Raw genomic sequence first — 25,819 nt, forward strand, 5'->3', positions numbered from 1 at the left:
AAAATGCTAGAAAAAATCACAATTTCCATGTTAACTTTCTTATCGTATTCTTATCTCCCTAATTACTATTGTTGTGTTTATCGTTTTGTTGCTATTTTAATAGATAACTATGATTTTAGGTTTCAAATGTGAAGATACACTAACTGACGAAAATAACGAATTAAAAAGTCATCTTATAAAAAACCAATTGAACCAATGTACAACTGACGTTAGGAAAGTGAATATTGTTGAAAAGCCTATTGCGCGCGAAAAGAAAAATTTAAGAAGACATTTGATAGTTCCCACCGGAAAAAGATTATTTGGATGTGAAATATGCACAAAACAGTTTTCACAAAGTTCTTACTTGAAAGTTCATATGAGAAGACACAACACTGGTGAAAAACCTTTTGGATGTGAAATATGCACAAACCAGTTTGTTACATATAATGAATTAAAAATGCATATGGCGGTGCATACTGGTGAAAAACCATTTGGATGTGAAATTTGTAATAAACAGTTTGCACAAAAGTGTAATTTAAAAACACACCTGATAAGGCATACTGGTAAAAAACACACAATTCACAGTGGGGAAAAAGCACTTGAATGTAAAATATGCACAAAACAGTTTCCACAAAGTTCTACCTTAAAAATTCATATGATCAGAAGACACAACATTGGTAAAAAACCATTTGGGTGTGAAATATGCACAAAACAGTTTGTAACACATAATGAGTTAAAAATACATATGAGAATTCACACTGGTGAAAAACCATTTGGATGTGAAATATGCACAAAACAGTTTTCAAGAAGGGATCACCTAAAAGATCATATATTCAGAAGGCATACTGATGAAAAACCATTTGGATGTGAGATATGCACAAAACAGTTTGTTACACATAATAAGTTAAAATTGCATATGACGGTGCATATTGCTGAAAAAGCGTTTAGATGTGAAATATGCACAAAACAGTTTTCACAAACTATTTCCTTAAAAGTTCATATGATCAGAAGACACAACACTGGTAAAAAACCATTTGGATGTGAAATATGCACAAAACAGTTTGTAACACATAATGAGTTAAAAATACATATGAGAATTCACACTGGTGAAAAACCATTTGTATGTGAAATATGCACAAAACAGTTTTCAAGAAGGAGTCACCTAAAGGATCATATATTGAGAAGGCATACTGATGAAAAACCATTTGGATGTGAAATATGCACAAAACAGTTTGTTACACATAATGAGTTAAAATTGCATATGACGGTGCATATTGCTGAAAAAGCATTTGGATGTGAAATATGCACTAAACAATTTGTAACACATAATAAGTTAAAAAAGCATATGAAAATTCACACTGGTGAAAAACCATTTGGATGTGAAGTATGCACAAAACAGTTTTCAAGAAGTGACAAACTAAAAGATCATATGTTGAGAAAGCACACTGATGAAAAACCATTTGGATGTGAAATATGCACAAAACAGTTTGTTACACGTAATGAGTTAAAAATGCATATGAAAATTCACACTGGTGAAAAACCATTTGGATGTGAAATATGCACAAAACAATTTTCAAGTAGTTACTACCTAAAGGATCATATGTTGAGAAAGCACACTGATGAAAAACCATTTGGATGTGAAATATGCACAAAACAGTTTGTTACACGTAATGAGTTAAAATTGCATATGGCGGTGCATACTGCTGAAAAAGCATTTAGATGTGAAATATGCACAAAACAGTTTTCACAAACTATTTCCTTAAAAATTCATATGATCAGAAGACACAACACTGGTAAAAAACCATTTGGATGTGAAATATGCACAAAACAGTTTGCAACACATAATGAGTTAAAAATACATATGAGAATTCACACTGGTGAAAAACCATTTGGATGTGAAATATGCACAAAACAGTTTTCAAGAAGGAATCACCTAAAAGATCATATATTGAGAATCCATACTGATGAAAAACCATTTGGATGTGAAATATGCACAAAACAGTTTGTTACACATAATGAGTTAAAATTGCATATGACGGTGCATACTGGTGAAAAACCATTTAGATGTGAAATATGCACAAAACAGTTTGCAAGAAGTGCTACCTTAAAAAAACACATGGTGGTGCATACTAAACCAAAATCCAATTTGAGGTGAAATATGCACAAAACAGTTTACACAAAGTGCAAATTTAAAGAGACATATAGTGGTGCATATACTGATAAAAACCATTTTGATGTGAAATAATTACACCTAAACCAGTTTACAAAAAAGGTTCACTTACAAATTCACATGACTAAGCATGCTGGAAAAAATCTTTTGTATGTAAAAACTGTATCAGGCAATTATCAACAACTACTCGGTTAAAAGATCACATGAAAATACACACTGCAAGCAGCACATATAGTCGAACCCGCTTATTGGAAGAGCCTTCGTGCCCAGGAAAAGTATTACTACAACCTATAACCACCGATCATTCGTGGCTTGTAGAAACGTCTCGGGACCTCAATTTTCTATTCCTTAAAGCGGGATATTCCCATAACCGGTATTCTAATAAGCGGGTTCGACGGTAATGTGAAAGCTAATACATTGTATCATTTTTATACATCTATATATGTAATATGAAAATGTATTTATAGTAGGTTCGCCATTCTCAGACGGAACTGTAGTAAATTTAGTAATTTTCTTTTGCAATTTTGTTACATTTTTACAAACTAGAAGTAGCTGGAAATTACTACACAACCAAACACACGTGCTCATAGCCAAAATTAAGAGTAAACAAACAACGAAACAACAATAATACTAAAGCCGTCACTCGCGGTACTGCGGTGTCGTTCGAAAAATCGTCGATGATATCAATTCTGCAGTACTGCAGCATAGAAACCAGTTTCTCTGTGGTAAAATTGTATCGATTTTGTTGGATGCACGGTCATACGCGGTCAAACTTTTTGTTAATTAGTCGAATTCGACAAAATTGAACGACGCCGCAGTACTGTGAGTGGCCGGCTTAATATTCAAAAATTTAAACTGAATAATACAATTATTTACTATAATATGTTAAATCATAACTTAAATTATAAATATATTTTAAATATATGTAGTTACAATTTTATGAGTTTATTATACTTCTTCACGTGCCATATCAGAATTATCCGGCGTTGGTGATCACCAATGCGAAGGCTTCTCGATCTTCTGCAATATGGAATAGTTGTCCTGCATTTGATATCTGAGTCCATTCACGAATGTTTTTTAACCAAGAAACTTGTTTTCTTCCTACACCTCTAAGGCCCTCTATTTTGTCTTTAAGGATCAGTTGTAATATTTTATATCGACTTCCCCTTACTATATGTCCCAGATAAGACATTTTTCGATGTTTAACAGTCTTTAGCAGTTCTCTATCTTTGTTGACCTTCCTTAGTACTTCTTCATTAGTTTTTCTTACTGTCCAGGGTATCTTCAGCATCCGTCTATGAATCCACATTTCCAATGATTCAATTATGTTCATAATCGATACTTTTAGCGTCCACACTTCTGCACTATACAAAAGTATGGACCAAACATAGCACTTGACCATTCTTTGTCGTAGTTCTAAACTGAGATGATTATTGCAAAGAAACTACTTCATTTTCGTAAAAGTAGTTTTAGTCATTGCTATTCTACGTTTTATTGCTATGTCCGGATCTAGTTGGTCCGTTATCACAGTTCCCAAATATGTCATTTTGTGAACTTTCTCAACTTGGACTCCGTTTAATTGAAGCTTTGCATCGGGATGTGGGTCACGACTAAACACCAAAAATTTGGTTTTGTTCGAGTTTATTTTAATGCCCATTTCCTCTCATACCTCGTGAATACGATCAAGCCGAATTTGGTGACCTTCAATATTATCTGACAGAATTACTGTATCGTCTGCGTATCTTATCACATTAAGTAGTTCTCCGTTGATTTTTATTCAATATGGCTGTCTCTCGAGTGCCTTTTTAAATAACTGGTCCGCGTAAACATTAAACAATGTTGGTGGCAAAATGCAACCTTGTCTGACTTCTCATCGTTGTATGGAGATTTCATTGGTGTAGTTACCTCCAATTTTGACCGTAGTAGTTTGATTCCAGTACAAATTTTTAATGACACGAATATCTTTGTCATCTATTCCGATATTTTTCAGTATTTGCATTAATTTTACATGCTGTACTTTATCGAATGCCTTTTCGAAGTCCACGAAATATGCAAATACATCTTTTCTTTGATCACGGCATTTTTGTAATAGGATGTTAAGCGCAAAAAGTGCCTCCCTGGTACCCATAGCATTTCTAAAACCAAATTGGGTATCTTCGCATTTACGTCTATTTCTGTTGTGAAGTATTCTTAGGAAAATCTTAAGAGTGTGGCTCATTAGGCTAATTAATTGATATTCTGAGCATTTTCTCGCATTGTGTTTTTAGGTATTGCGACAAAGATGGATTTGAGCCAATCTGTGGGAATCACTCCGGTGTTATATATTGAATACTCTTACTACTACTTTTATGTTATCATCCTCTATTAGTTTCAGCAACTCAGTTGGTGTATCATCTGAACCACAAGCTTTTCTAATTTTAGCACTATTTATAGCGTGTTCTACTTCGCGCATTTCATAATTTCTGGGCCGTCAGTACAGTTTTGGTAGAATTCGGAAATATTCCTATCATCTTCAAACAACTCTGATATATACAGTTGCCATTCTGTTCTTATTTCGTGCTCATTTACAATAATTTTGTTATTGCCAACGAGCACAGAGGGCACTCGTTTTTTAAATATGTTACTTATTTCTTTTAGTTTTTTGTGCACATTAAATAAGTCGTGTCTAGATATCACATCCTCCATTTCGTCGCACCTTTCTCTCATCCATTTTTCTTTGGCTAATTTGATCTCCTTTTTTATTCTTCTCTGCAGGTGTCTATATTGTTTCATTAGATTTGATCAGTCGTCGTAGTTCCATCAATTTCAAGATGTCGTCTGTCATCCATTTATTTTTCTTGATTAAGTTTTTTCTATAATCATTGTTTGTGGAGATTTCGTTAACTTGATTTTTAAATTCACTCCATATTTCTTCTGGATCTTCTAGTTGTTCTCCGATGTTTTTTATTCTATTGTTAAATTCTTTTTTAATGTTATGTTTTATGTTTATATCGTTAAAGTTAAGTACATTGATTTTTGTCGCTGAATTCGTTTTAACCTTAGTTTAATATCTGCTACAATTGGTTGATGATCAGATCCAATATCTGCCCCAGGAAATGTAGTGACTTTTTTGACGGCATTTCGGAAACGCTCATTTACAAGTATATAGTCTATTTGATTTCTTGAAGACTCAGGGTTACTGCCATCATCAAATGGGGCTTTCCAAGTGTATAGTCGTCGCTTGGGTAGTTTATACCAGGTGTTTGCAATGATCATATATCGTTTTCTTTACAAAATTCATACAATCTCTGTCCTCGATCGTTTGGTTGTCCAAGACCATAAGGACCTACAGTCTGACCTCGTCGACCTTCTCCAATTTTTGCATTGAAATCGCCTATAATATATAAAATTTCGTGTTTATTAAGTTTCTGCAAGATGTCTTGGATCTGATCATACAACTTCTCGACTTCATCGTCATATTTTCTATCTGCAGTCGGGGCATAGATTTGAAGTATAGTTTTAAATGGTTGAGTATTTATTTGGAGTAATATTCTATCCGAGACTGGTACGAAATTGGTCACATATTTACTCAGTTTTGATGTTATTAATATACCTACACCATTTTTGTGATGCGGATCTTCTGTGCTGTTACCGGAATAATATAATACACTTCCGTCCTTTTTACAAGTTCCTGACTGGCCATCTCATTTCGCTGATTCCAGTAGGTCTATTTTCATTTCTTGAATTGTGTTGTCAAGTTTCCCAGCCGCAAATAGACTTCTCTAACATTCCATGTGCACATTCTAAAATTAGATTTCTTTATTTTTAGGATTTCTTCACGAGGTTTTCGCATGTTTACGACCTGAGAGGCCTCGTGGTATAAACATGTTTCTCCTCTCCTGCCGAATCTTGGCCTCCGCTTTCCATGATTAGTAACGGTTTGCAATTGAAGTGTCAATTCTATGGTGATTTTCCTGGGGGTGCCCTATGAGCCGTTAATGCAGTGGTTCCCCTTTGCCTTCTGCATTCTTATGCCGTTGACCATTATTTGTTGATTCATCCGCCTTCGGGGCCGATTTCTCAACCCCAGGACAAAAGAGTGCCCTACCACTCGCCAACTCATCCGCCCTAAGCCGTTGGGCAGTAAGTGGGGGATTGCTTATACCGGCAATCACTCAGACGTCAGAGCCTCATTTGTTATCTACCAGGATGTACCAGATGACCATAATCAAGATCATTACGCGGGCAGGTGAGGTTGATATTTGGATAGAAGATGCTATACGTTGCGGATCACTATCCCTTGTTTATTATACACTCCCACTATATACACTGCTCCAACGAAAATCTGATCCCCCCAGAAACTCGGCAAGAGTTTCTTCAACATTTAAAAAACACGTATACTGGGAGAGGGACGAATTTTCATGCAAAATTCATGCCCTCGAATGTAACCCCCTACTGCCCCGCATCAACCCCCAGTTTTTTTTTAAATAGCAAGTGTGGTCAAGTGTCACATTATTTGAAACGTATTTTTTTTTCTCTACACGACGCTTTATTTTTTTTAATTAACTTCGAAGACAATTTTGGATTTAATTTGCAAATATACGAAGAGGCTTTGAAAGTAGACTGTATTATGGAGGAGGTCGGATACTGGAGGTCAGAGGAGGTTACTTCGAACATTAATTGGTTAATTTGATGAAATTTTATGTTTTTTGTTCTTAATGACGTTCAACCAATAAATTAGTTCAATCCAAAATTATCTTCAAAGTTATTCCGCAAATTAAAAAAAATAGTGTCATGTAGAGAAAAAAATGATTATACACTCACCGGCACAAAAAACCGCCACCCCAAAAATGGGTCATTTTTAATGTCTTGTATTTCCTAAACCTGATGTCCGATTTAAGTAATTCTTTTAATATGTTATAACTTTATTCTTTAACAATATCGCTGTAATAATATTGTTGCTAGACAGGTACATTGTCATTGTATACAGGGTGTACGAATCAAACTGTGTTTTTTTTTCAAACTTTGGAACACCCTGTGGAATGTTCTAGCTTTTATAAAATACTGAAATTAAGACCCAACTATAGCCTCAGATTTTCTGAACATTATCTTTTTGGTTTCATTCGCTTATGTTGGATAATAAAAAAGATATGCACTTTAACAACTACCTGTGTTTTTCGTCAATACATGGTGATTTTAAATAAGTACGGCAAACTTTAAGGGGTAATTATGCATGATAAAATAATGACAGTTTGCTTTATAAACGTATGCCCGCAAATGCTTCGTTTCCGATATACGGGGTGTTGAAATTGTTCTTACAAATTGACGATTTATTTATTGCTCTAAAAAGGTTTGTGATATGCAAATGAAATTTGGTAAATTTTAAGAGGTAGTTATTGAGCATTTTTTGGCATACAATTTTTAATTTTATATTCACCATTGACGGGATATATCTAAAATTTTTATACCCGTATGCACGCCAATGGTGAATATAAAATTCTTAATTGTATGCCAAAAAATGCACAATAACTATCTCTTAAAATATCATATCATAAACCGTTTTAGAGCAATAAATAAATCGTCACTTTGTAAGAACAATTTCAACACCCCCTATCTCGGAAACGAAGCATTTACGCGCATACGTTTATAAAGCAAACTGTCATTATTTTATCATGCAGAATTAACCCTTAAAGTTTGCCGTACTTATTTAAAAACACCTTTTATTGACGAAAAACAGGGGTAGTTGTTAAAGTGCCTAACTTTTTTATTATCTAACATAAGCGAATGAAAAAAAAAACAGAATTTTAAGAAAACCTGAGGCTATAGTCGGGTCTTAATTTCAGTATTTTATAAAAGCTAGAACATTCCATAGCGTGTTCCAAAATTTGAGAAAAAACACAGTTTGATTCGTACACCCTGTATACAATGACAATGTACCTGTCTAGCAACAATATTATTATACCAATATTGTTAAAGAATAAGGCTATAACATATTAGAAGAATTACTTAAATCGGGCATCAGGTTCAGGAAATACAAGACATTAAATATGACCCATTTTTGGGGTGGCGGTTTTTTTGTGCCGGTGAGTATATATACAGAGTGATTGATTAGTAGGGTAAAGCTCAATAGCTCCGCTCAACAGCAATGGTTTATTAATGCCATATTTTTTTATTTATTGTCAAAATTTTTAAGAATGATTGATATTGCTAATTTTCTTTATATCAAATACAGGGTGAGTCAAAACGCAAGTACATTATTTTCTCAGTAATGTTAAATGGAACACCCTGTATTTTATATCATTATTGAAAAGTAACATTAGCGTACTTTAATTTTTATATAACATTCCCTATGCCCAAATTTATTAGTTTTCGAGATATTTTCATTTTTCAGAGCAAATTATTTTAGATGTTTAAATTTATCTAAATTTTAAGTAAGCCATGACTGAATTGACAATTGAAGATTACCGATTATCAATCCGGTAATCAATGTAACACTGTAGCAAATAAAAAAATAAAAATAATTTATTAGTAATACATTTTACAAACAAAAACACAACCACTACATGCAAATTTTTGAAACAATTAAAAACTATCTTTTTATGTAAATGCAACAAATAAACAAAGAAAATTAGTAATAAATTTTACAAAAAAAAACACACAAACACAAAATACAATATTTTGTGAAGACAATTAAACACTACTTTTGTATGTAAATGTAACAATGTAACAAATAAAGAACGAAACATAATTTATCAGTAATACATTTTGCAATAAAACATGTTTGAAAAAATTAGAAGCTACTTTTAATAAAATATTTTTAATATTTAATTACATAAGGTGTTCCAAATTATCTCCTAACACATTTATGTAAGCCTAAAAACGATCATTAAATGAGCTACTTACTCTACGGAGCATTTGTAAATTATTAACACATCGAAATACACTTTGTATTCTATTTTTCATCTCATCCCTTGTTGTTGGAGGTATTTTATAAACTTCATTATTAACGTTACCCCAAAAAAATCAGTCCAGTTTATTAAATTCTGGTGATTTGGGTGGCCACGCTACTGGTCCATTGAAAAATTTATTAACGTACTTTAAAATATCATTGCAGTAGTCACATTTTTAAAATAGTTTGAAATTTAAAAAAAATGATTTATCCATACAGCGTGATTGGTTAGTAAAGCTTTGTAGATCCGTTATAAGTAATAGATAGTAATAAAAGTTAATAACAAAAATTATAGCCTGCTTTGATTACATATTGATAATCAATAATGGTAAATTGTAAGTTTTAGACAATGATTCAGTCATGGCTTACTTAAAATTTGGAAAGATTTAGACCCGTAATTATTAATAATTTTGCTCTGAAAAATGAAAATATCTCGAAAACTAATAAATTTAAACATAGGGAATGTTAGCTAAAAATTAAAGTACGGTAATGGTACTTTTCAATAGTGATATAAAATACAGGGTGTTCCATTTAAAATTACTGAGAAAATAATGTACTTGCGTTTTGACTCACCCTATATTTGATGTAAAGAAAATTAGCAATATCGACCATTCTTGAAAATTTTGACAATACGTTAAAAAATATGGCATTAATAAACCATTGCTGTTGTGCTTATTTTTATTTATACATCGCGCATCGAGTTGAACTTGTTACGATTTTCATACAAAATTGGTTATAACTTTGTAAATACCCTGTATAACATTACAAACCTTTATATTTTTGTGATGGAGAAGTTAACAGGATTTCGAATATAAAATAAAATATAGAGTGTTCCATTAAAAAAAAACATAAGTTAGGTCTGCCACTGTGTTATCGAACACCCTGTAACATTCCAACTAATTTTGTAATGTGAAGCTCAAAGGTGGCTAAAATTTTTGTTATTAACTTTTATTGCTATCTATTACTATAGCGGAGCTATTGAGCTTTACCCTACTAATCAATCACCCTGTATAATACAATATAATATACAATACAATATAATATACAATGTAATATACAATACAATATAATACCGGGCGTCCACTTATATTTTCCCCCATTTTAACTGCCTATAACTTCTAAACGGCTCAAGATAGAAAAATGCGGTTTTCGCTGAAATGTTTTATTTTAGTAAAAGTTTTGTCTGAATGGATTGAATTTTTTATATCTCTTTCAAATACGAAAAAAATGGCGGATTTTTGAAAAAAAACGTTGTTGACTTTTTTTTAATGGAACACCCAGTATATTTTTTTGTAAATTGAAAGAAAGGTCATTCACCTATCCAGTGATATAAAGTTTTTCAAAATGGGTTGTCAAATCACTGAGTAATTAATTTTTAAAATGAGAGGTGCAACGTGGATATCACATACCTAAATAACATAACTTAGCCAATTGATATTATGTTATGTGATTTCCACATTACATCTCTCATTTTAAAAATTAATTTCTGTCATTTGACAACCGATTTTAAAAAATTTTATATCGCTGGATAGTTAAATGACCGTTTTTTCAAGTTTTTAGGTAAATGGCCATTTTTCTATCGCTTTTAAATGAAAAATGGTTGATTTAAAAAAAACTTTGACTTTTTTGTAACTTGAAAAAACGGTCATTTACCTATCCAGCGATATACAATTTTTTAAAATCGGTTGTCAAATAACCGAGCAATTTACAGGGTGTCTGCGTAACTTGGAACCATATGGGAAACTTCTTTAATATCAATTTTACGAAAAAAGTCATTCTTTATAAAGTGCTCTGCATAGTCTAAAACCCAAGATGCAATCATCAGATATCAAATTTTGTCAACAGTATACGAGTTATGTAAAAAAATATGAATTTCGCTCAAGAGCAAACTACCTTTATATTTTAAAATATCAAAAAATGTTATTATGAAAAGTTATTTGTAATTAAAAACCATATTCAAATATGCAACAACAGCCTTCTACTTGAAAAAAAAAAATTCTGAAATTTTCCTAAATTACCGATTCCGAACATCATTTTTATTTATTAGACATGTAATAACTCTTTTATTAATAATTTTAGGAAAAAAAGTTATTCTTCATAAAAATCTGTGCATGGTCTTAACCTCAAGATGCAACCATCAGTTATCCAAGTTTGTTAATTTTATACGAGGTGTGTCAAATAATATGAATTTAGAAAGAGATTTTTATGAAGAATAACTTTTTTTCCTAAAATTATTAATAAAAGGGTTATTACATGTCTAATAAATAAAAATGATGTTCGGAATCGGTAATTTAGGAAAATTTCAGAATTTTTTTTTTCAAGTAGAAGGCTGTTGTTGCATATTTGAATATGGTTTTTAATTACAAATAACTTTTCATAATAAAACTTTTTGATATTTTAAAATATAAAGGTAGTTTGCTCTTGAGCGAAATTCATATTTTTTGACATACCTCGTATAATGTTGACAAAATTTGATATCTGATGATTGCATCTTAGGTTTTAGACTATGCAGAGCACTTTATAAATAATGACTTCTTTTCGTAAAATTGATATTAAAAAAGTTTCCCATATGGTTCCAAGTTACGCAGACACCCTGTATATTTAAAATGAGATATGTAATGTGAAAATCACATAACATAATATCAATTTGCTTAGTTAATATGTTATTTAGGTATGTGATATCCACGTTGCACCTCTCATTTTAAAAATTATTTACTCAGTGATTTGACAACCGATTTTGAAAACCTTTATATCGCTAGATAGGTGATGACCTTTCTTTCAATTTACAAAAAAATATACTGGGTGTTCCATTAAAAAAAAAGTCAACAACGTTTTTTTTTCAAAAATCCGCCATTTTTTTCGTATTTGAAAGCGTTATAAAAAATTCAATCTATTCAGACAAAACTTTTACTAAAATAAAACATTTCAGCGAAAACCGCATATTTCTATCTTGAGCCGTTTAGAAGTTATAGGCAGTTAAACTGGGGGAAAATATAAGTGGACACCCGGTACAATATAATGCAAATTATACAAATTGCGTTTTGTAACTTAGTAATACAAAAATTTCTTCTAAATAATTTTATCTGGCTCATATTGGCAATTGGTACATCTTCGAAATAAATAATAGCTCTTTAAAGTGAAGATTTCCATGCGCTTTCTGCCAAGGGTGACTGTTGGGAGAAGAGGCTTGAAGTCCACCAAATTTTGAGATTGGAGTGTATTAGTGTATTGAAAAATGTGCAATATCTACGATTCTAGAAGACGTAGAACCCTTATCTTTTTTTAACCCACAAAATCCTAACAGGAAAATTTTAATTTCCCCCAAAAATCGGAAAATGCTAGAAAAAAATCACAATTTCTATGTTTACCTTCTTATCGTATTATTATCTTTCAAATTACTATTGTTGTGTTTATCGTTTTGTTGCTATTTTAATAGATAACTATGATTTTAGGTTTCAAATGTGAAGATGATACACTAACTGACGAAAATAACGAATTAAAAAATCATCTTATAAATAACCAATTGAACCAATGTACAACTGACGTTAGGAAAGTGACTATTGCCGAAAAATCTTTTCCGTGTGAAAAGAAAAATTTTAGAAGATATTTGATTGTTCCCACCGGAGAAAAAGTTTTGAGATGTGAAATATGCACAAAACAGTTTTCACAAAGTTCCTACTTGAAAGTTCACTTGAGAAGACACAGCACTGGTAAAAAACCATTTGGATGTGAAATATGCAGAAAACAGTTTGTAACACATAATGAGTTAAAATTGCATATGAGAATTCACACTGGTGAAAAACCATTTGGATGTGAAATATGCACAAAACAGTTTTCAAGAAGTGACTACCTAAAAGATCATATGTTGAGAAGGCACACTGATGAAAAACCATTTGGATGTGAAATATGCACAAAACACTTTGTGACACATAAGGAGTTAAAATTGCATATGATGGTACATACTGGTGAAAAACCATTTAGATGTGAAATATGCACAAAACAGTTTTCACGAAATTCTGATTTAAATAAACATTTGAAAATTCACAGTGGGGAAAAACCATTTGAATGTGAAATTTGCACCAAACAGTTTTTGCGAAATTCTGATTTAAAAAAACATTTGAAAATTCACACTGGAGAAAAACCAGTTAAATGTGAAGTTTGCACCAAACAGTTTTCAACTAAACAAGTTTTAAAATGGCATATGAGTGTGCATACTGGTGAAAAACCATTTGCTTGTGAAATTTGCACTAAACAGTTTGTAACAAATCATGCGTTAAAAGTGCATATGGCAGTACATACTGGTGAGAAACCATTTGAATGTGAAATTTGCACCAAACAGTTTTCAAAGAAACAGGTTTTAAAATTGCATATGAGAGTACATACTGATGAAAAACCATTTGAATGTGAAATTTGCACCAAACAGTTTTCAACGAAACAAATTTTAAAATTGCATATGAGAGTGCATACTGATGAAAAACCATTTGAATGTGAAATTTGCACCAAACAGTGTTCAACGAAACAAGTTTTAAAATGGCATATGAGAGTGCATACTGATGAAAAACCATTTGAATGTGAAATTTGCTCCAAGAAGTATTTATATAGTTCTGATTTAAAAATACATTTGAGAATTCATACTGGTGAAAAACCATTTAGATGTGAAATATGCACAAAACAGTTTTCAAGAAGTGCTACCTTAAAAAGGCATATGGTGGTGCATACTGAACCAAAAACCATTTGATGTGAAATATGCACAAAACAGTTTACACGAAGTGCATACTTAATAAGACACATAGTGGTGTATACTGGTAAAAAACCGTTTTGAATGTGAAATAATTATACCTAAACCTTCTTCTCCTTTTGGTGCCTATTCGTTTCGAATATTGGCCATCATTCTGGCTATAATTATTTTATTAACTGATCCTTTAAATAGATTAGTTGTTGTGGAGAACCATTTCTTCGGGTTCTTTAACCATGATATTCTTCTCCCAATTCCTCGCTTTCCGAATACTTTGCCTTGAAGGATTACTTTCAGTTATCTGTATTTAGTACCATTTCTCATTATGTGTCCGAGATATACTAACTTTCTCCTTTTAATAGTATACATCACCTCTCTTTCTTTCCCCATTCTTCGTAATACGGTCTCGTTGGGTATCTTGTCCGTCCATGATACCCTTAGGATTCGCCTATATAGCCACATCTCGAAGGCTTAAAGTTTTTTCTCCATCACTTCAGTGAGTGTCCAAGATTCAACTACGTAGTATAATATTGATAGGATATAACATCGTAGGAGCCTTACTTTTATCTCCAGATTAAGGTTGTGACTTTTAAAGAGTCTGGCCATGTTATTGAATGCACTCCTAGCCTTCTCTATTCTACATTTTATTTCTTGATCGCTTCCGTTGGTTCATCTCCAAGATTTGATAGATACCTAAACCAGTTTACACAAAATGCTCACTTACAAGTTCACATGACAAGGCATACTGGAAAAAGACCTTTTGCATGTAAAAACTGCATCAGGCTATTATCAACAACCACTCTGTTAAAAGAACACGTGAAAATACACATATTACAAGCAACACATAATATGAAAGCTAATCCCAGACGGAACTGTCTAGTAAATTTAGTAATTTTCTTTTGCAATTTTGTTACATTTTTACAAACTAGAATTAGCTGGAAATTATTATATAACCAATAGACCAGTAAGGATCTGCGAAAAAACGTCTATTTTTGGATGTGAGAGGTGGCATTCGGATTTTTGCAGATAAAGTTAGGTGACACCTTCAGTAATAATAATTGACTTATGCTCCTTCTCAAATATGCATGGAACATTAATAAAAAAATTAAAATATTTAAAAAGGGCCTAGCCGGATAAGATGATGAAAAGTGCCCCCAACTCGATTCGAATTCCATCATATAGGTCACCGTTTAGCATATATAGTGAAACTAACTTTCTGAAATTTTTAGCCCCCTAGGTGGTCATGTGACCCACCTAGAGCCTAATTAGGCTTTTTATGTTTTTATTTTTTATCTCAGCCGCATCGAGAACTAGCGAAAAACTTTAAATAAAAAATTTGTAAGATTTAAAAGGTTCTGTGCGAAATTTTTTTTTAATTTTTGGCGGGAAATTTAAATATTAAAACGATTTTAAAATTTTAAATGAGTATAAAAAAATAACTAAGACATTCGTTTTCACGAAAAAAATATATAACGTGTATTTTTGCATAATGTTTCACCCTGAATTTTTTCAAATTTTTAAAATTGGTGAAACGCACCTTTAAAAATAAAAAAACGCATTTTTTCGGTTTTTTTTTCGTTTTTTGATACAATTTTATACATATTTTTCAAAAAAGGTAACACCGACACTGGAGTGGGTAAAAAACTGAAAAATAATTGGGGTTTGCTTAATAAAAATTTTTTGTGACGCCATCCATTTTCAAGATACAGGGCGTTGAAGAAAACAAAATGTTACACATTTTTTACGATTTTGCCGAAACTACTGGCAACATAAATTTGCAATCTAAATGTTTTTAAAAAAGTTCAAATTTTTTAAAATCTTTCTGAACAAAAAGTAGACCACTTAGAAGTTGGCTAATTTTTTTACATATAAAGAGGTGCTCTACCTATCTAATACACTTTACAGAATTAAAATCGGATTATGTAAGGGGCCCCAGCAATGTTTTAAATTTATAAACAATTTTTTGGCTTATAAACAAATAGCTTTGTTTAAAAGGAAACAGTAGCGATCAACAGGTAGCAAAAACGCCTTCCAAGATTGCGGCTGTAATTTTGAATATTTTTTCGAGATATTTGGCACACATATTCGTAATACAATAAAGAGTGGCGGTACAGAGCCCAATTGGAAGAATATATTAATATGTGGAAATTACTCTGTAATTAAATACAATATTAAAAAACGAGCCTGTACCGCCATTAAGAAGAACAAAAAAATACACTTTCTTCAAATAAACTTTTTTATCCGATGCCTAGATTTTGTGTCATTTTGGAACTACTAAAATTTTTTATTTCATTAGTAGTTCCAAAATGACACAAAATCTAGGCATCGGATAAATAAGTTTATTTTAAGAAAGTGTATTTTTTGTTCCTCTTAATGGCGGTACAGGATCGTTTTTTAATATTGTATTTAATTACAGAGTAATTTCCACATATTAATATATTTTCAAATTGGGCTCTGTACCGCCATTCTTTATTATATTATGAATAAGTGTGCCAAATATCTCGAAAAAATATTCAAAATTACAGCCGCAATCTTGGAACGCGTTTTCGCTACCTGTTGATCGCTACTGTTTCCTCTTAATAATAAAAAAATTAATTTTTAGCAATGCAAATAATTAAAACCGATATAATTTGACTTAAACTTTCAAATTCTGTCAGCAGAATTGCTATTGTAACGAAAGAGAAATCTTGGCCGACCACCGTATAACAGTAAACACCTCGAGAATGACGTAATCGAATGATCTAGGCCTCGGCGGAGAGGAGGAGAGACTTCTCGAACGTACGTCCCGTAGGCGGAACAAGCTGATAGCTAGAGATGGGCGTCGACTGTTCCAGAATAACAATTGGGTATAAATACGGGCATATTTGTAAATAGAGTTTAGTCTTAAGCTAAAGTTTGTAAAGTAAACTTGTATAAATAAATAATAAAGTCGTAAATAAATACCCGAACGCTCGTTTTTGTTACACTATTTTATTTTTTAATCAAACGTTATTCGCGTTCAAAAATTGCAATTTCTCGATTTTTTGAAAGTTCCACCGCGTTTATCTCGAAAACTATGCATCCTACGAAAAAACTTGTAAGAACATTTTTTACTTAGTATTACCCAAGAAATACAAATAAATGTTTTTTTTGCGAAGAATCGATTTTATGTAATTCCTCAAGTTCTTTGTTTATAACAATCTTGTTCTACGGGTCAAAATACATAAAAAAACTTGGGTAAGTCCATCTAAATAAATGAGCTAGTAGCACCCCCTCCTGGCCACAGCACTAATTTGTTTTATAAGCCAAAAAATTGTTTATAACTTTAAAACATTGCTGAAGCTGCTTAAATAATCCGATTTCAATTCTGTAAAGTGCATTAGATAGGTGGAGTACTTCTTTTAAAAATTTTAATTTTTTAAAAAAAGTTTAGATTGCAAAATTATTATGCAAAATCTAATAATAGTCCATTCTTTCACGGTTTTTGCTCTAAATTTTAAAGAACCGCTTGGTTTGACATGAAATTTGGCATACGTATAGCTTACATGTCAAAGAAAAAAAGTGATATTGTGCCGATGTGTGCTTTTCCTATGGGAGTGACTATCACCCCTACTTGGGGTTGAAAAAATATATGTCCAAAATAAGTCCGGAAATGGGTAAACTGACTAATTTTAGGTAACTTTTGTTCTATAGAGCTTTTTCGCCCAGTCAACACTTTTCGAGTTATTTGCGAGTGAATATGTTCATTTTTCAACAAAATAACCACATTTTTTGACGGTTTTTCGCAAATAACTCAAAAAGTAAGTATTTTGTCGAAAAAACGTTCACATAAAAAAGTAAAAAAAAATGGTGTACGCGTTAGGTCTCTGGATCTCGTAGAACCAGAGTTATAGCCAATGAAAAATAGATTCATATTCACCAAATTTCAAATAGAATATTTCGACGTGAAATATCCAAAAAATTAAGCACTTTTTGGGGAAAACCCATTTTGACTTTTTTAAAGTGTTTAAAACAAGCTTTATTTCTGTTTTTACAGAAAGTTTTTAGCATTAAATTTAAGCAAGTTACGCTCAAAATAAAGTTGGTTCCTTTTGTTTTTGCAAAAAAAAATCGGGAAGACCACCCCCTAATTAGCAACTTAAATGAAATTATTCGTTACCGCTCCACAAATTATTTTACTTATGTTGTGTTTATATGATCTGTAAGTTTGATCGAGTCAAAGTGCTTATTTTTGAAAAAATTTGGTTTCAAAGTAAAATTTTTAAAAATTTAAATTTTGAAAAACATGATTTTTTTCAAAATAACTTAAAAATTGTTAGAGATACCAAAAATCTCGGAAAACAAAAAAAAAGATTTGCTTTTCTGAATATCATGTATGTTTTTGTTTTTCTGTTAGACAAAAATTGATTAAGATTTGGTGTTTCTAAATTTGCATACATTCGTGATCAGTGACTCGTTCAACCCGTTTTAACTACAGCCCTTTCAATAATAAGGACTTTGAACCGATGAAACTTACACATCATATAAACAATATATATACGAGTCAAGAAACTTGCAAAGTCGTAACGATTAAGTTCATTTAAGATACTAATTAGGGGGTGATTTTCTCGATTTTTTTACCAAAACCAAAAGGGACTAACTTTATTTTGAGCGTAACTTGTTTAATTTTGATGTTAGAAGTTTTTTTTATAAAACAAAAATGAAGATTTTTTTAAACACTTTAAATAAGTTGTAATGAATTTTCCCCGAAATGTGCTTAATTTTTGGTTAGTTCACGTTAAAGTACTCCATTTGGAATTTAACGAATATGAACCTATTTTTCATTAGCTATAACTATGCTTTTACTGGGTGTAGAGACGTGATATATACACCATGTTTTTAAAATTTTCACAGGGTTTATTTTTTGTAAGAATGTTTTTTCGACAAAATACTTACTATTTGAGTTATTTACGAAAAACCGTCTAGAAGCGTGGTTATTTCGTTGAAAAAATGAACATATTCACTGTCAAATAACTCGAAAAGTATTGACTTAGTGAAAAAACTCTATAGGAGAAAAGTTACTTAAAATTAGCCAGTTTATCCATTTCCTGACTTCCTTTGGACGAATATTTTTTCACCCCCAAGAGGGGGTGAAAACCACCCCCAGAGCAAAAGCACATATTGGCACAATATCACTTTTTTTCTTTGACTTGTTAGCTACGTGTATGCCAAATTTCATGTCAATCCAAGCGGTTCTTTAAAATTTAGAAGTTTTGCAATATTTTACCGTTAAAGAACGGACTATAAGTAAATTTTAATGAAATTTGGTGTACGGTTTTAGCACATTACAAAAATTTTCTAAGCGAATTAGGAAGGTTCCAAGTGTAACCTAAGTGATGGAAAATCATTGAATATGGACAGGTTTTGCCCCCTTATTTTATATTTATTGCTATTTTGAAGGAAGGGTGATAAATTAAGACATTTTTAACCAATCGCATCTGATAGAAAATTTAATTATTTTTGTTTTATTCCTATAGGACTTTGTTCTAAAATGAATAGTTTTTAAGTTATAAGCAAAAAAAGAAAAAAACGAAATTTTTAAATATTTTATTTTTTTTTATTAATGTTCCGGGCATATTTGAGAAGGAGCATAAATCAATTATTATTAACGAAGTTATCACCTAACTTTATCCGCAAAAATGTGAATGCCACCTCTCACATCCACCTAAAACAGATCCTTACTGGTCTACAAGCACACGTGCTCATAGCCAAAATTAAGAGTAAACAAACAACGAAACAACAATAATACTAAAGCCGGCCACTCGCGGTACTGCGGTGTCGTTCGACAAAATCGTCGATGATATCAATTCTGCAGTAGTTACTGCAGCAGACAGGCCAGTTTCTCTGTGGTAAAATTGTATCGATTTTGTTGGATACACGGTCACACGCGGTCAAAATTTTTGTTAATTGGTCGAATTCGACAAAATTGAACGCGACGCCGCAGTACCGTGAGTGGCCGGCTTAATATTCAAAAATTAAAACAGTGCGAATAAAACAATAATTATTTACTATAATATGTTAAATCATAACTTAAATTATAAATATATTTTGAATACATAGTTACAATTTTATGAGTTTATTATACACTCCCACTATACAGTGATAAGCGCGCTAATAACCAGCAAAATAACGCAAAAGATGGAAAACACATTAAGTTGTGAGATGAAAAGAAATTAAACTAGTGGAGGTGGGCGATTTAGCAACAAAAACTTATAAATTCACATTTAGTGCAGTCACTGAAGGTGGATAAGAGCTATTACCTCCGATTTCGTTGAACCTCCATCGATTTGGATGAAAATTGGTGAGTGGTTAGAGGATATCTCAAGAAACAAAGGTGACATGGTGCCAACTTGCGCTTTTACCCTGGGGTGGATGCCACCCCTCCTCGGGGGTGAAAATTACTTTATTAAAAATAACTCCACAATCCGATAGAGGGACAAATTATAAGCAAAATTTGTTATATAAATTTATTAAAATAAATCAAAACTTTTTGAGTTATTAAAGATCAAAGATTTTAATTTTTCGTGAGAACAATGTATGTTTTTAACTGATTTTTCATAAATAACTCAAAAACTATAAGTTTTTGCAAAAAAGTTATTATTATCAAAATTGAGGCTAATATAAAATCAAATATACACTTTACTAGAAAAACCTTTCATTGTTAAATTAAAGTGAGTTATAGGTAATTGAATATATATTTCTTTCGTCGAGTACCCAAATCTAAGTATTCAAGCTTAAATACCGCGAAAATGGTGCATTTTATAACATAAACTTATTAAACATTTGTCAAAGTTCATAGAAATATCTATCAAATAAGTCCTCGAACAAGTTGATAGCATTAAAATTTATGCACCAAAAATGTTTCAAAATGTATCTTTTAAAAATTTTTCCAAAAAATGTTATTGTTTTTTTGTAAATAACTCCGATAATTTTTAAGATGTAAGGTATATCTAAAAACTATTTAAAAGTTGATTCCAAGAGCTATTAAAAAACGTCAAAATTAGTCTTCTAAACCTCTTACTTTTTTAAAAATAAAAGGTTAAATGGCCCCGGTTACATCGTTCTTGCAGCAAAATTGAAATATTAAACGTTTCTATCTCGGTTATTTTTTACTCTACGGAAATAGTAAAATGGATAGAGTATTTGGCACAGAAAAAACTAAAATTTAATTATATTTGATTTTTTACGTATATTGAGTATTTTTGGAGTTATTATCAAAAGAAAATGAAAAGTACGATAATTTTAAAAATTCTGATTTTTTTAAATTATATATTTTTTTTCAAAAATATGCATTATAAACCGGTCAAAATTGTTAAAATCATTAACTATGTTAACCTAAAGAAAGTTTTGTGAGGATTACTAAAAATTTTAGTTTTTGTGGAAATGGCGTATGTTTTATTTTTCACTTTTTCCAAAAAAAAAAATCGAAAGGGTTCTCTTAAATTCATCATAACTTGCTTAATTTTGATGCTATTAACTTCTACTGGAGCTCATTTGATAGGTATTCCGAAGTACTTTGACAAGTGATTGACACGTATATTATATAAAATGCATCGTTTTCCCGTTATGTAAGCTGGAATACTTAGATTTGAGTACTCGTCGAAACAAATATACATTCAATTACTCATAACTCACTTTGAAATAACATTAGTTTAGTTCTTTAAGTGAGAAGTGTATTAAACTTTTTATTATCTTTAATTTTGGTAATAATATCTTTTTTACAAAAGGTTATAGTTTTTGAGTAATACGTGAAAAACAGCTTTAAAAGATGCAATTTTTTTAAGAAGAAATAAAATCTTTGATATTTAATAACTCAAAAAGTATTGATTTATGTTAATAACTTTATATAACAAATTTTGCTTAGAAGTTGCCCCTCCATCGATTTATGATATTATTTCTAATAAAAAAAATTTCACCCCCGAGAAGGGGTGGCATCCACCCCCAGGGTAAAAGCGCAAGTTGGCATCGTGTCACCTTTGTTCCTTGAAGTATCTTTTAACTACTTACCAATTTTCATGAAAATCGATGAAGGTTCAACGAAATCGGGGGTGAAAACCTTCAGTGACTCCACTAATTTTACTTACTGTTTCCCACCTTATTAAGACGTATCGGACGAGTTTGGCAACTGTCATAGTGACAGTTTTAGTTGATATACTTCTCTGATACGTCTAAAGGTGGGAAACAATCAGAGATATGTCAACAATAGATCTGGCTAGTCATATGCCACTCAATGCATCGGGGTGTAACGCCGATATCAAGTACGGTGGTCTAGCTATCTTTGTCTGTCGTGCGAGTGTGAGCGTATCTATCAAGAGGTGGGAGTAATGGAACGACAGTTACCCAGAGGCGGCAGCCATCATATGCTAGAGAGAGATAGATAGACCACCGACCCGAACTGTTCCGCGTTACGCTATTTTTTGGACTGGCCTAATCTATTCTGTTATATCTATGGAAACAATAAGTAAAATGTAAATTTATAAGTTTTTATCGCTAAATCGCCCACCTCCACTTAATATGTTTTCCATCTTTTGCGTTATTTTGCCGGTTATTAGCGCGCCCATCACTGTATACACTGTTCCAATGAAAATGTGACCCCCCAGAAACTCACAAACCCAGAGTTTCTTTAACATTTAAAAAAACACATCAATTTATACTGGGAGAGGGACGAATTTTCATGCAAAATTAATGCCCTAAAATGTAACCCCCTACTGTCCCGCATCAACCCCCAGTTTTTTTTAAATAGCAATAATGTGGCCGAGTGTCACATCATTTGAAAGGTAATTTTTTTCTCTACACGACAACCTATTTTTAATTTACGTAATAACTTTGAAGATAATTTTGGATTTAACTAATTTATTGATTGAATATCCAATCTCAATATAATTATATTAGGGTTTTTGCAAATATACGAAGAGGCATTGAAAATGGACTGTATTATTGTATGGAGGTCAGATGAGGAGGTTACTTCGAACATTTAATTGGTTAATTTGATAAAATTTTATGTTTTTCGTTATTTATGACGTTCAACCAATAAATTAGTTAAATCCAAAATTATCTTCAAAGTTATTCCGCAAATTAAAAAAATAGTGTCGTGTAGAGAAAAAAAATACCTTTCAAATGATGTGTCACTCGACCACACTTACTATTTAAAAAAAAACTGGGGGTGATGCGGGGCAGTAGCACGGTTCTTAGACATTACTACGGTTGCCCAGATCGACTAATCAATGAACATTAAGGGTGCGATTACGTCACGAGTGTACTGTCATTTGAATCGTAATATGATTTTTTTCGAACCCTGAGAAAACTAATAAGTATTTTAGAAAAATTTAAACGCAGGATGAAAGATTACATTATTACCGAGGGCGGAAAGCCCCTTAGAGTAAACAAGCAGTTTCTATTGAATGAAATATTTGACTCGCACTTCTCATCACACTTCTTTTTTATTTTCACCCCTGTAACTTATTAAAATAAACATTATATAAGTTTTCAGGGACTTTCTGCCGTCGGTAATAATGTAGTCTTTCATTCTGATTTAAATTTTTCAAAAATATTTATTACTTTCTCCGCAACTGAGGGTATCTTATCATCTGTATTGCTTTTAATTAAGTATTTTCTATGGGAAATAAGCCACAATTTTACTAAAAAAATGAATTTATTAACGTTTCGAAGCCGAATTTAATAATTAATCGTTTAAATTTATTTAAAAAAGTAAATTTTATAAATATGTAATTAAATTATTTATAAAATTAATGAATTTTTAATAATAAGTTAAATTTTATTAACATTTAATAAATAATAAAATAAAAATATTGACAGTTCAAAAATGTGAACATTATTGCATTGTGTGTGGCCTAAAAGATTTTTTGTTCAGTCAATGGTGTGAGCACTGTCAGTTAAATAGTAAACGTGTGTCCTAACTTTTACACGCACACCTATTGTGGCAAATGTATCATATTTTTCAAAATTTTGGAATGCATTTAAATCGTAGAACAATTTTAACTTTTGATTTTAATACAGATTTTAATTCTCTACAAGTATTCTCTCATGACTTTTGATGTAAAATAATTAGGGAAGCAGGAATTCAACAATTTAGAATTTTACATTGAGTTACCTATGGTCCGTTTTAAGACCGCGTCCCACCATCAAATAATTTGATCAAACTGGTTTGAGCAAACTGAAAGTGACAGTTAGTGACGTCACATCCTGAGTGTTCATTGTGGATAATAATGAAAAATTTTAATTTTAAATAAAGTACAAACAAGTTAGACAACTCAATACAAAAAATTTGATCAAACTAGACTGATAGTGAGAGCACAGATTTTTAGAATTTCAAAAAAACTGCAATTGTGACGTCACTTTGACGTACTTCCTCAAGTACGTCAAGTTTGATCAAATTATTTGATGGTGAGACGAGGACGCTTCGCCACCCGGTATAAGATAAAATGTGTATTATTTGTCTTATTATTTAATAATAACACAAATAATATACATATATACACAATTAACACACATTCAATGATCGAAAATCAATTTAAAAATATGGGATTGTGTACTCTTGTGACGTAAAGTCAAAATGTAAGTTTCCCCACCACCGTCGGTCAAGACAACCAGATAGCTTAAGACAACGTCGTATCGTAAAGGCCGCGTCCCACCATCAAATAATTTGATCAAACTTGACAGTTAGTGACACAAAGTGACAGTTAGTGACGTCACATCCTGAGTGTTCATTGTGGATAATAATGAAAAATTTTAATTTTAAATAAAGTACAAACAAGTTAGACAATTCAATACAAAGAATTTGATCAAACTAGACTGATAGTGAGAGCACAGATTTTTAGAATTTCAAAAAAACTGCAATTGTGACGTCACTTTGACGTACTTCCGGAGTTTGCTCAAACTGTTTGATCAAATTATTTGATGGTGAAGGCCGCGTCTCACCATCAAATAATTTGATCAAACAGTTTGAGCAAACTTGACGTACTTGAGGAAGTACGTCAAAGTGACGTCACAATTGCAGTTTTTTTGAAATTCTAAAAAACTGTGCTCTCACTATCAGTCTAGTTTGATCAAATTTTTTGTATTGAGTTGTCTAACTTATTTGTACTTTATTTAAAATTAAAATTTTTCATTATTATCCACAATGAACTCAGGATGTGACGTCACTAACTGTCACTTTCAAGGCCGCGTCTCACCATCAAATAATTTGATCAAACAGTTTGAGCAAACTCCGGAAGTACGTCAAAGTGACGTCACAATTGCAGTTTTTTTGAAATTCTAAAAATCTGTGCTCTCATTATCAGTCTAGTTTGATCAAATTTATTGTATTGAGTTGTCTAACTTGTTTGTACTTTATTTAAAATTAAAATTTTTCATTATTATCCACAATGAACACTCAGGATGTGACGTCACTAACTGTCACTTTCAGTTTGCTCAAACCAGTTTGATCAAATTATTTGATGGTGGGACGCGGCCTTCAGTTTGCTCAAACCAGTTTGATCAAATTATTTGATGGTGGGACGCGGTCTTGAGACGCGGTCTTAAAGGCCGCGTCTCACCATCAAATAATTTGAGCAAACTTGACGTACTTGAGGAAGTACGTCAAAGTGACGTCACATTTGCAGTTTTTTTGAAATTCTAAATATCTGTGCTCTCACTATCAGTCTGTTTGATCAAATTTTTTGTATTGAGTTGTCTAAAGGCCGCGTCTCACCATCAAATAATTTGATCAAACAGTTTGAGCAAACTCCGGAAGTACGTCAAAGTGACGTCACAATTGCAGTTTTTTTGAAATTCTAAAAATCTGTGCTCTATCAGTCTAGTTTGATCAAATTTTTTGTATTGAGTTGTCTAAAGGCCCCGTCTCACCATCAAATAATTGACAGTTAATTTGATCAAACTTGACAGTCAAACTTGACTAGTGACACAAACTATACATACTAACTGTCACTTTGTGTCACTAACTGTCAAGTTTGATCAAACTAACTGTCAA

The 25,819-nt window shown here is 31.7% G+C and overlaps 1 protein-coding gene across 2 annotated transcripts in view; it reads left to right on the top strand.

Moving 5' to 3' along the window:
* LOC126879114 (zinc finger protein OZF-like) overlaps positions 1-15,957 on the top strand; it is a 135,607-nt gene extending 119,650 nt beyond the window's left edge. Inside the window, exon 2 of one of the 2 annotated variants that reach the window (XM_050642059.1) lies at positions 12,530-15,957. In XM_050642059.1, coding sequence (XP_050498016.1) covers positions 12,530-13,815 — 1,286 coding nt within the window. In that variant the 3' untranslated portion in view covers positions 13,816-15,957. Of the gene's footprint in view, positions 1-119; positions 3,088-12,529 lie in introns of those variants that run through there. The other variant, XM_050642058.1, reaches the window with a different exon arrangement.
* The last annotated feature ends 9,862 nt before the right edge of the window (positions 15,958-25,819 follow it).

The sequence above is a fragment of the Diabrotica virgifera genome, chromosome 1 (genome assembly GCF_917563875.1).
Source record: "Diabrotica virgifera virgifera chromosome 1, PGI_DIABVI_V3a".
Taxonomy (NCBI): Eukaryota; Metazoa; Arthropoda; class Insecta; order Coleoptera; family Chrysomelidae; genus Diabrotica; species Diabrotica virgifera.